The 13,575-nt window shown below is 34.4% G+C and overlaps 1 protein-coding gene across 1 annotated transcript; it reads left to right on the top strand.

Annotated features, from left to right (window-relative positions):
- Positions 1 to 5,347: 5,347 nt before the first annotated feature.
- On the top strand, positions 5,348 to 5,791 carry LOC132618657 (small polypeptide DEVIL 4-like). The gene has a single exon (XM_060333677.1). It carries the CDS (start codon positions 5,549 to 5,551, stop codon positions 5,690 to 5,692), a length of 144 nt encoding a protein of 47 aa, XP_060189660.1. The 5' UTR covers positions 5,348 to 5,548; the 3' UTR covers positions 5,693 to 5,791.
- Positions 5,792 to 13,575: the final 7,784 nt, after the last annotated feature.

Below are 13,575 nucleotides of genomic sequence, written 5' to 3'. Positions count from 1 at the left end.
ATTAAATTTCAAGTGTTATTGTGTGTGGTTAAATGTGACATATAGATATATGCAAACAAATGTTATGTATCTTAAAGAAGGGCAGCCCGGTGCAAACATATATATGTTATGTATCTATGTTTTTTAATAACATATTGTGGTGTTCGCGCCAGTTTGTGTGCACTTCAACTAATTACATGCAGCACCAGCCACCTTCCATAAATACGAATACCGTTTGCAATAGTTCTGGATTTTGTTATTTATCTCTAAAATGGTTCTTTTCTTCTGCTAGGGCAATGTACATTTTAGCAATGGTCCTTGAAGAAAAAAATTTATTCACACCTGGTATTACATTAAATCAATTACTATTAAATGGCATTGTCTTCTACACATTGTTTTTTCAGCTAAACAAATACCTGATTTGGTGCGAGTTAAAAATATCCATCATCAACTCATTGCTTGAATAAACCAAACTGGCCTATTGGGAAAAAATATTAGGAAATGAAGGCTGTGTAAAAGTGCAAAGTAAACGAAGAAGCAAAACACACAGAACATGTTAAAACATTGCCTCTTTTCTCTAAACATGTTCTCTGCTTAATTTAAGGTTATTGTCCGGCCTTCCTAGGAATTTGAAAATTGTTCTGTCTCCTGCTTGTCCCTCGTATAACGGCTCATCCAATAACTTAAATTAGCCGGAAGATATAAATATATGTATGGTTCATGTATAATATGTGTATAAGCGTGTATAATTAATATATAAACTATGTATATTGACAAAGTAAAGTAACAGTAAGTCCAGCCAGTTACTTTTTTTAAGATCACTTGCCCTTAGATTTTTTTTTTCCAACCTTTTTTGTTGTCATTAAAGGGTACAAAATTTTACTTGTTGGCCTCATAATGCATGTAAAAATAGGAGAATAAAAGAGCAAAACCATGAAAGGACAACAGAGGGAGAAGATTCCAATTAGCGGGTTGATTATTTTTCATATTTGATGAATTAAAATTTTAGTGCAATAAGATGTACATATGTATAAATATATATTAGTGGGCGATATACTACTATATGCCATCTTCTTTTCATGGTATTTGGCTTTTTTTGTTCGAGCAAGAGTACTCCAAACTGGTGAAGCCAAAAGATTTTGATCCAGGGGGACCATTCTTAACACAGATAAAAACATTGGATTAAAATCATACTCTATATATTTACGATATAAAAAATTTCTTATATAATGTAGTTCAATATGTACTACTCGTAAGTTAGTAATTGCAACCAAAAAAATTGTGCGACTGAGTATATAATTGCTATATTTGGTTGAATAAAATCTTTTATTTGAACAAATAAAAAAGTTCGTTCTCAACACTATTATAAAAATTTACATGTATCTAATTACAGACCTGATTGCGTATACGTTAATTAAATTATCGATGAGTAGATTTAAAAAACAAAATCTTTCTAAATGCAATCAGCTCTTTTCATTTGTTAATTGAGTGAGCCTATTGATCGAGTATCCTTCATGTCAAAAGATATTTGTCTAATCAAGACCAAAAAGTTCTTCAAGAAACTAAACAAATTTTTTTGGCTAACGAACAAATTTTCAATAAAAAAAACAAGTATTAATAAACATGAAATATTTCTGTATCTTTTTCGTAAAGGACGCTTTGCTAATCTTTTATATAGCCGACCAAGTTATCCTCTTGGATAATGCCAACCTTAATAATGTTGAAGAGAATTGCGAGGCAACTATTGAGAAGATAGAATCAAGGGTTAGACTCCAAGTGAGTTCGGGTTTTGGGTCATGGGGGCCCTATACCAAGGCAGAGGCACCAATCTTTTTTTTTGCGCGGAGCGCCCTTCTTTTGGGCTGGTCTTTATATTTTGCCCCTCATTTATGCCTTCTTTAATTTTTGCCCTTACCGCCTATTTAATGAAAGTTTTTTGACGAAATTACCCTTATCCCATTAAAACTCTTTCTATTTCGTCATTTGTCCTTTTCTTTTTTTTGCTTTTTCGTTCCTGCTCTGTTTTGTGTCTATCTTATCTGTTATAAAATTTAGGTACGAATTTGGATCTTTTGCTCGTTTCAATATTTGTTTTTATGTTAAATTGTCGTTTGTTGAATTGATATCTTTGTCTTCGTCGTTTTTTTATATTTAATTGATCCTTTTTTATTTAAAATTATAGTGTTTTGTTACAGTGTCTGTATGATTTTTTGAACTTTAGTTTCGTTCCCCGTGTATATATTTTGGTTTTTTGAATGTCGTAATATGTTTTAGTTGATTTTGATATGCGTTTTGGTTTTCTCTTTGTTGAATCTTTGAAGTTTTGCCTGTGAACAGCTGTTTTATGTTGTTGCTATTGTTTTTGTTTAATAATCTGGTTTTTGTGAAGAATGTGTTTGTCTGAGGCAACATATGCCGGGTCCGGCAGAGTTCTTGGTTTTTGAAAATGAAGTTATGCCGGTTCCGGCATAAAGTTATGCCTGTTCCGGCATAACTTCATGAATTAAGTTAATTTATGTGTGTCTTGGTTTTTTGGTGTTATCTTGTTAATAATTTTGGTTTTTATGCAATCTTATGTGTTTTTGGTGTTGTTTTGTTAATAATGTTTTATTTTGCTTATGAAAATGAAAGTTGCCTCTAACAGCATACTTTGTGCTTTTGTAAAGTGAACTTCTGCCTCCTCCGGCATACTTTTCTAGTTCGTAACACTTGTATACTTGATGTTTTGCTTATGAAAATGAAAGTTTGCCTCTAACAGCATACTTTGTTCTTTTGTAAAGTGAACTTCTGCCTCCTCCGGCAGACTTGTCTAATTCTTAACACTTGTGTACTTTTTTATTTTGCTTATGAAAATGAAAGTTGTCTCTACAAGCATACTTTGTTCTTTTGTAAAGTGAACTTCTGCCTCCTCCGGCATACTTGTCTAATTCTTAACACTTGTGTACTTTTTTATTTTGCTTATGAAAATGAAAGTTGCCTCTAACAGCATACTTTGTTCTTTTGTAAAGTAAACTTCTGCCTCCTCCGGCAGACTTGTCTAATTCTTAACACTTGTGTACTTTTTTATTTTGCTTATGAAAATGAAAGTTGCCTCTAACAGCATACTTTGTGCTTTTGTAAAGTGAACTTCTGCCTCCTTCGACATATTTTTCTAGTTCTTAACACTTGTATACTTGATGTTTTGCTTATGAAAATGAAAGTTTGCCTCTAACAGCATACTTTGTTCTTTTGTAAAGTGAACTTCTGCCTCCTCCGACAGACTTGTCTAATTCTTAACGCTTGTGTACTTTTTTATTTTGCTTATGAAAATGAAAGTTGCCTCTAACAACATACTTTGTTCTTTTGTAAAGTAAACTTCTGCCTCCTCCAACATACTTTTCCAGTTCTTAACACTTGTATACTTGATGTTTTGCTTATGAAAATGAAAGTTTGACTCTAACGGCATACTTTGTTCTTTTGCAAGGCGAACTTCTGCCTCCTCCGGCATACTTGTTCAGAACTTTGTCTGATTATTTTTTGTCAACTGAAGTTACTGTAATTTCAAGTCTAAGTCATTGAGAATTGTATACTAATCAAATGAAATGTATAAATTAATCAAAATCAGAACAAAGCAATAAATTTGATCAATTCTATGTTGTTGAGTAAAATTATGATTTGCAATGTTGAATCTCAACTGAATATCAATTGTTTAGTTCATAGAAGATGATTTGTTGTTATTTTCAAATATTAACAAATCTAAACTTAATAAAGCATCAAATTGAGTTGAATTACGTTCAATTGAAACGCTATATATTATGTATTTATCTTTTCCGACGTTGTAGCAGCAAAATCAATGGAGATTTCTCCGATGAAATGTTGGAACGATGGAACGATTGAAAGGTTTGTTGTTGGAATGATGGATAGGTTTAATTGGATGTTTGGGGTTCGTTACAGACTTTCAGGTTTTTATATGTTATGGGTAGAGGTAGTAGCGTCTTTTTCTTATTATCTTTTAGCTCAGAAGGGCAAATATTAAAGACCACGCATTACAGGGGCAAAAATTAAAGACCAGCGCATTTGAAGGGCATTCGCGCCAATTGCCCGGCACCAATTTTCATTGGGCAATTTGTACGATTGTCCTTATCGGGGCTGGTCTTTAATTTTTGTTCCTCAAATTGGTGGTCTTTAATTTTTGTCCTTCGCTACAAATTTCTTGATTTCTAGTTCGAACCCCGCTCAATCAAAAATTCAAAAAAAATTCACAAGGTAGAGTTTGGATTCGTAAGACAGAGTTTTGCTAGCTTCACTCAGAGTTTCAAACTTTACCTTAAGATAGAGTTTGCCTTAAACTCTCCCTTATCAGGCAGAGTTTGACTGCAAACTCTACTTAAGACAAAGTTTTGCCTTCAGGCATAAGGCAAACTCTCTCTTAAGGCAGAGTTTTGCCTTCACCTTAAGGAAGAGGTTTGCATTAAGATAATTTTTTTTACTCAGTTGAAATTTTGCAAAACTTTGCCTTAAGGCATAACTTTTGCCCGAATAGACCTAATTTTTCTACGAATCTCTGCTTTGCGATTTTTTTTTGACTGAGCCGGGATTCGAACTCAAAACCTCATGGTATTAGGCGAAGGATAAAAAATTAAAGACCACCAATTTGAGGGGAAAAAAAATTAAAGACCAGTGCCTTTGAAGGGCATTCCACACAAAAAATTAATTTGCATTACTTTCAACTGAATTCAATATTTTCGACACTAATAGTAGATACAAATATGAGAAGTTATCGACAAGGGTTGTGGTGGAGCTGTAAGTACTCTTACATCCTTACTTAGAAGTTTTGGGTTTGAGTTCTGATGGGTACGGAAACACTTTAATCCCCCTTCCCCCTTGTGGGACTTCCCGGCGCGAATTTGAATTTAGTCAAACCCCAATAGATGTGCTGGACACCGGATGGGAAACTAGAAAAAAATGTGAGAACTGACTAGAGTTTTAATAGTTGATGCTTTAATTTTATTTATGTGATGTACTTTGATTGGATACTGAGGTTAAGAAAGAAATAACATTTTTTTAAACATGTGGTCTAAAATAGATCATAAACATTTGTGTTCCTATATGAATCATCTCATTAAGGGAAATAAGAAGCTGTAAGTGAAATTGTTTACAAATATAGAAATGCATCATTCTTTTCAGAACAGGGTAGAAATGAAAGTGTATCACATAAATTAAATTACAGAAGAAGTAATTATTAAATACTAAACACATAATAATTTTAAAAGTACAATGTATTCAATACTGTGAACACTAAAAATTAATTATTCAAGTTCAAATTCTTAATCCATCTCTATTTCCCAATCATAATGCCCTCTCGCTTAGTTGAAATGTTACATATTTTGGAGTTTGGACCACACCCCTTATTCTTCTTCCATAAGAAGACCTCCTCCTTGCATTTCAAATCCAAACTCTATGGTTCAATTTCTTTGAATTGAAGAAAACCACATGCATACAAATTATAATTGTTACATCCATATTTAATTTCTTGAAGTAGTTTCTCATTCTTCTTTCATTACAATTTTCAAGGAAATTATCAACGAAAATGAGGAGGAGAAATGCTGGTACATATGAGAATTCAAGGAAGAAGATATCAAGTGGAAAACTTGGAAGGTTTCTCAAGGAACAGAGAGGACGTCTATACATAATGAGAAGATGTATAATCATTCTAATTTGTTGGCACGACTAGCAACTGAGAAATTGTGTGTTCTGAGTTTAAAACGTAGTAGGTTTTAATATATATTCCTTTTCTTTAATTTTTTGTTCTATGGTCACATGGTTTTGAAAATTCACCGGTCCAATTAATATAAACGTATGTTGCGGTAGATTTCACTAAAAAGGAATAGGCTATCGAGAGTTTCACAATTTCAATAAGGCATGAACTCGAGACCTCTTATTTTTAGCCCCAATTTATACTAACTAATTTGTAATGGCAAGCAGTGGTGGAGTCACATCGGCAAAAAGTTGGTCAGTTGAACGCCCTTCATCGAATAATTATATTGTGTACATTGTTTATTATAGTGCATATATAGGTTAATTTTTATTTTATTACATACATGTACAAGTCAAATCTCTCAATAACAACATCGTTTGTTATTTTGTGACAGCTATAGCGAAATGTTGTTATAAAGAACATATAATATATAATATAACATAACATGAGTGATCAGTTCCACAGAGAAGCATTTATTAGGGGTGTACATGCATGGACCGGGTTGGTTCGGATTTTTCAAATACCAAACCAATTGTATCGGGTTTTTAAATCGATAAACCAAACCAAACCAACAAAAGTCGGGGTTTTCACTCTCGGTTTTTCTCGAATTTTTCGGATTAGTCGGGTTTTTTCGGGGTTTTTTTTTTGGTTCAATACGAAGCATCTTATAATAGCATTTGCTTGACCAAAAATAAGCATCTTACCCTTCTATTTCTAAATATGTAAAATGAAAAATGTGTTGTGAATTCATTGACTCATTAAATAAAAATTCATAACAATTGAATCAAATAAGTATAGAACATGCATGTGATGTATAACCATAACAATCAAACAGAATGTAGTAACAAACAACTTCAATATTGTTCCGTAAAATGAGTTTTAGTTAGCTTTTAAACATTTACTTAAAAAGCCTATCGCTAAATGAACAAAAAGATTATAACTCAAACTTAGCATTAAGAATTAATTATACACCACAAATACTTACAAGGATGATCATACAAGAGGTGTTTGTTAGAGGTTCCCAGCGGACAACACTCACAAAAAAATTGGATGAGCTGATTTTCTACCCTTAGTCTACCAGTTTTGTTTATTGTTTGAGTTGTTTTGATGTGATAAAGGCTAGTTTTGATCACTGCTAGGCTGTTCTGCCATATTAGTGTTTCGACATTGGACAACAATAGCTATTTATAATGAAAAAGTCTCTTTTAATTGCCAAAAAAGAATTAATTATACAATCGGATGTGGTACCAATTCTTAAACGGATTGCATCACGAACGAAGCTGACTAATCAATGCTTAAAAGTGATAAAGTTATACACGTATTTATAAATTATATATGTATAAAAATATTTATAAATTGTATATATATAATCAGATCGGTTTGGTCTCGGTTTGACTTTTTTTAGTTAAAACCAAACCAAACCTATTATGATCGGATTTTTTTATCCAACACCAAACCAAACCAAACAAACCACTACTCGGGTTTTTTTTTCCGGTTTGGTTCTGTTTGTCGGTTTGGTGCGGTTTGTCGGTTTTCATTGTGCAGCCCTAACATTTATAGTGAAATATTGCTACAGAGGATGACTATTATAGAGAGTTCTGATTGTACATAAAATCTTGAACACCCTTGATGAAATTTTTGGCTTCACCACTATTGGCAAGTTAATTAACTGATCTTCATTCTTTAATTCGTATTAGTATTGCACAATTATTTTGGCCCGTCGTCAAAATAATTATATTCGTCAGTCAATTATACAAAAAGTATACACTATTATGTATAAAGTATGCATATTTTATGTATATTATGCGTTAATATACAATACATTATATATATATATATATATATTTGTTGACTATTATTTTGATCTATGGGATTTATGTCAATTTTTCTTTTATATGCTATGATTTTTGTTTGTTTAGCCGAAGTTATCTTTTTTTGTTGAGACATCATAGGCCAAACAAAAAAGACATCTAGAGAGTAGGGGTGTACATGAATCGGGTTGGTTGGAGTTTTTCAAATACCAAACCAAATCAATTGTGTCAGATTTTTAAATTTATAAACCAAACCAAACTAATAAAAGTCAGATTAACTTAGTCAGTACTTGTTGACATTATTTGGTCAATGTTGATAGATTGACTTAGTTAGTACATTTCTCACCGGTTCGTACTACTTACTCTTCTGTGAATCCTGCACATATTTATATCCAAGAGATAGTTTGGTTGCACAAGTTCCCACTTTTATCATTTCTAATCGGGTTTGGCATAGTTGTTCACCCACAAACCGATGATTAGTCCGAGTGGACTACTTAGATCCTTGAGAATATGTGTCATTGACTTTGGAGGTTATTGGGACAAACATTTACCTTTGGTGCCTATAATAACATTTATCAAGTCAAACATTCAAATGGCCATGTATGAGGCTTTATATGGTAAACGATGTCGTTCATTAGGGGGTGATCTGAACCAGGTAAAAAAAAAAAACTATTGTGCTAAGATTTTAAACAAAAGGCCTTGAAAAAGGTTGAATTGATATATGAGCTATTTCAGCCAATTCAAATTAGGAAAAATGTTACAAAGGATAATTTGTGACGTATTGTTCATGAAGCGTGATCCGTTTCTCTTGAAGGTTTCCTGATGCATTTTAGCAAATGGAAAGTTTAGGCCAAGGTTTATTGGCACGTTCGAGTTTTAAAGAAAGATCGGAGTGGTAGCTTCTAGGCTTGACTTGCCACAGGTCATGTCGGTGGAACATCCGGTATTCCATGTACCTATGATCCGAAAGTATGTTAGGGATGACTCCCACATCATAAATTCGTAAGTGGTACAGTTTGATGAGAGTTTGGCTTATGAGGAAAATTTGTTTTTCATTTTGGATAGTAAAGGTCAACAAGATAGCATCGGTGAAAGTGCTTTGAAGGAAACATTCGAGTGAGGAGGCTACTTGCGAAGCCGAGGAAGCTATGTAGGATGAAAATTCAACTCATTTGATAACTTAGATATGGTTCTAAACGTGTTTGAGGATGAATTTAAGAGAGGAAAACTTTAACAATCCAACTGCCTGTTTGTTAAGTTGCACGACCTAGTTCCTATCCTATACCATATCCAATTTTCACCTATAAGATGGAACACGTTACTCTCCATGTTCTATGCTAGCGTCTTGTAGAATATAAACAACAGTTAAGTAAAGAACACATAGATTTTTACTTGGAAATCACCCTGCTCATAAAGGCGATAAAAACCACGACTTACACCTCTGTAGGATTTTCCCCAAAACTCCACTACAACAATGAGCCTCTGCAAATTCAAGTTACAATCCCTCTAACCTAGGAACTAACTCTAATCCCTATTTTAACAATCTCCTCAGACTGTTAAACCCACTCCAAGTTATCCCAACTTGAAGTTTACTTTAAAACATTTTATACTAACTGTTGCTTCCAATAAAGTGGATAAACAACCTAATACAAGTTTATAGACTCAAGAACTGTAAAACATAAACTTTATTTGACAGTTTCTTAAATCTTTTTCTTGTACTAGGGACACACTTCTAGATTCTAAATATTCTTGATATGTCTCTTGATCGCTCAATATTCTGAAATCTCTCTTTGTGGGCGTGCAAATATGCTTCTTAGTAAGACTTAGATATTTATAACATTGAGTGCACAATAGGTCGGCAAATACAAAACCTTCTTTGAGTAGGCCCATGAGATGTTAGGATTTGTGTTATATTTGGATTCTTTCCTGGTTGAGTCCGCTTCTTGTTCGTGCAGAAGTCTTACTTATCCCAACAAATATGGTAAGGAAATCTGCATACTTGACCGTCAAGTATATACCACAAATCTACAAATCCTATTTGCTGTAGGACTTGCGCTGGAACATGTTCATAGACCTGTTTCATCCACCTAGTTTGTCTGCCTCTGAATCTCTGTATTGTCTGAGATAAGAACATGTTCACAAACCTGTTTCATTGATCATTTGTTGCTCTTATCTATCTTCTTCTCTTGTCTCCATTTGGTAGAACATGTCTGGGAACCTGGTTCATTTACCACGTGTGCGTATTTTGTCAATCATCAAAACTTAAGCATGCCAACAAATTCCTCCTTTATGATGACAAACTTCGTGTTCTTCAGACCAATCTGTAACATGTTTAAATAATATGAAAACTAAGATTGAACCAGGTTACCATAGCAGGGTCATAAGAATTACATAGGATACTTCTTCACCCTTTTGGCATCATTGAAAAGTTGCGTCAGTTCAGTTAAGCATCAATTGAATATCACAATATTAAACTCATGGCCACTGGGGCTATCATACATGCTCAAGATAGGATCACTCTATCAATGTTATATCTAGGTATAGGATTCATATTGCACACAATCCATAGATTTGAAAAGCAAGCAATTTTATTAGCACCTTGAAATACATATTCAACCATTGATCACATAAGACAGTACACACTAGTTAAGCAGGTTAAAGGAAACAGAAGGAGGATAGGTATATTTGACCAGAGTGGAAGGGTTTCAACTCAAAAGGGACTTATATTTATCATATTTCGGTCATCTGTGCAGTTTTATCCACCACCCTTCTAGAGTTTTCTGAATCCACTCGCGACTTTTTCTTCAAATGAGTAGATGCAGCTTATGTAGTTTATGGTTTTACTTCGAATAATTTCTCATATTTTCTCATGTCTACCCTGTTCTTTCATTCCTTGGCCTCTTCCAATATTCCCCCCTGAACAGCAGACTCTTCCTTTTTCTTTTGTAGTGGCACAAAAAATGGCTCTGAGCCTTCCGGAGGATCTCCAAGTTCGACAATTAGGGTAAGGTTCGTATCTGTTGAACCCTCACTCCTTAGGAAATAAATTAGTACTGGTGGAAAGGGAGGGTTGTGGATCACTGAAATATGCAATCTGTCGCTTGACTCATCACAATCCCTCATTGATGAGAAAGGATTATTAAGAAGGAGAATGAATTTGACGTTTTGAGTATGATTTTATGAAAGATGAGTTATGCTTGCCCTAAACTGTTTAATACTTAATAGGGGGAAAGAGAGGGGTTGAGCTACAACTTGTTGGGAAGAGACAAATTTTATGGTGTTAGGTATCCAAGACAGAGCTATTTAATGAAGAGGAGTTTTTCAAATTTGACTGGTTTGTGTACGTTCCCCTTGTTACCCCTAGTTTTCAATAGCTAGCATAGACTATGAAGGTTGGAACAGGTTCAACAACATGTTTTAGCCTGACTGTACTAATAATAATCAAGGATTGAATACATATGATATATTTGCTAATTCTTGGCTGCTGTGACTGAATCGTTCTTTAGACATTATGAGATCATGACCTTACCAAAGCATAGGACATACAACTAAATGTACAAGATTGAATAGAATATTATTCAATTTTAGCTCATTAATTTTGAAGCAACTATTCTGACCAACCATTAAGGAGTACCTAAGCAATCTCGATCATCCCCAATTCCAACCTGTTTCGCTCATAATGTTCTCTTCCTAAGGCTTTTGTGAAAATGTTTGCAATTTATTTTCCAGTGTCATAGAACTGGATTGAAATAAAACCTTTCTCAACATTGTCACGTAAAAGTGATGTCTTATGTCAATGTGCTTGGTTCTCTTATGCTGAACGAGTTTTTTTTGCAATGTTGATAGCACTAGTATTGTCACAGAATATGGGGACACAATCAGTTTTCATACCAAAATCTCTTAATTGTTGCTTAATCCACAGCAGTTGAGCACAACATGATGCAGCAACCACGTATTTTGCCTCAACAGTAGATAGTGCTACAAAATTTTGTTTCTTTGTCTCCCAGGAGACCAAACATGATCCAAGAAAGTGTGCCATACCTGTAGTGCTCTTCCTATCTACCAGATACCCTGCGTAATCAGCATCAGCATATCCAACTAGATCAAAGTTTCTACCTCTAGGATACCATAGCCCTGAGTCACTTGTTCCTTTCAAATATCTCAAGAGTCTTTTCACAGTTTTTAGATGAGACTCTTTAGGATTCGCTTGAAATCTTGCACATAATTCCACACTGAATGTAATGACAGGTCGACTAGCAGTGAAATACAGAAGGGAGCCAATCATACCTCTATATAGTTTCTGCTCAACTGGTGGACTAGGTTCATCCAAGGTCAGCTTTGTGGCTGTTGCAATAGGAGTATCACTTGCCTTTGTATCTTCCATTTTGAACCGCTTGAGCAGTTTCCGCTTGAGCAATTTCTTAGCATACTTCTGTTGATGGATCATGGTGCCCATTGCTGTTTGATTGATTTGGAGTCCCAAAAAGAAGTTCAGTTCTCCCATCATACTCATCTCAAACTCACTCCCTATTAATTCAACAAATTCTGTAGTCATCAACTCATTTGTACCTCCAAAGTTAATATCATCCACATAAACTTGCACAACCAGTAAGTTTTCCTCTAGCGTGGCCACGTGCTAGAAAAAATCGTGATAGCCTTTCGTACCAAGCTCTTGGAGGTTGCTTGAGTCTGTAGAGTGCTTTGTCGAGCTTATAAACATACTCAGGGTGTTCATCATCTTCGAAGCTTAGAGGCTGCTTGACATATACTTCCTCCTTCAAGTACCCATTTAAAAAGGCACCCTTCACATTGGTAGAGTATGAATTCCATGTGGGCTACAAATTCTATAAGGAGCCTTATTGCTTCTAATCTTGCCACTGGGGAAAACGTTTCATCATAGTCTATCCTTCTTATTGATTATACCCCTGGACCACTAACCCTGCCTTTTTCTGTGAGACTATTCCATTCTCATCCAGCTTGTTTCGAAACACCCATTTTGTGCTAATTATTGTTCTATCCTTTGGTGTTGGTTCAAGGTGCCACACCTTATTTCACTCGAACTGATTAAGTTCCTCCTACATTGCAATAATCCAATCTGCATCCTGCAAAGCCTCATTAACTTTTTTGGGCTCAACAATAGGTAGGAGTGCATTAAAAGCATATAGATTCTTTTACCTGGACCTTATCTATGGGAGTTTAGATCCGACAATACATTATCTATGGGATGAAATCCTTGATATTTAAATCTTCTTGAAACTACTCCTTTGGGGTTAAGGAGTTTTCATTATGAACCTCACTTGGTGAACAAGGTTCATCAGGGGTTTCATCTGTTGTTCCCCCTATCTAACATACTTTCTCTTCACTTATCGACTGATTTGAGTTATCAAGTAACTTACTTGGCTCATTTTCACTTTGAATTGCACTATTTTCTCTCGTGGTATAGCTGAATATGGGGTACTCATCATCATCATCATCATCATGTACCTGTTTCTCATAAATAACAATTGATTCATCAAAGACAACATGTATATTTTCTTATATCAGCATAGTTCTTTTGTTAAACACCCTGTCTGCTTTGCTGTTTTGTGCATATCCTACAAAATTTACCTCATCACTTCGTGCATCGAACTTTCCTAGAGACTCTTTTCCATTGTTTTGAATGAAGCATCAACATCCAAAGGTTCTTAGATAATAGATGTTAGGCTTTCTTCCTTTAAGCAGTTCATAAGAGGTTTTATTCAATAGAGACCTAGTCATGCATCTATTTAGAATGTAGAAAGATGCATTTATGGCTTCTGTCCAAAAGTTTCTGGCAATATTGTTGGCAAGCATCATTGTTCTATCCATCTCTTCTAATGTCCTATTCTTCCTTTCAACTACTCTATTTTGCTGTGGGGTTCTAGGGGCAGAAAAGTTATGGTTAATACCATTTGTGGAACAATATTCTTCAAATTTTGCATTTTTGAATTCAGTTCCGTGGTCAGATCTGATTGATGTCAATTTGTTTTCTAATGTTCTCTCTAACCTTTTTATCAAGATTACGAATAC

The sequence above is a fragment of the Lycium barbarum genome, chromosome 11, assembly GCF_019175385.1.
Source record: "Lycium barbarum isolate Lr01 chromosome 11, ASM1917538v2, whole genome shotgun sequence".
NCBI lineage: Eukaryota > Viridiplantae > Streptophyta > Magnoliopsida > Solanales > Solanaceae > Lycium > Lycium barbarum.
The sequence above is the reverse complement of the archived record's forward strand: the minus strand, read 5'-3'. Positions and strand labels throughout refer to the sequence as shown.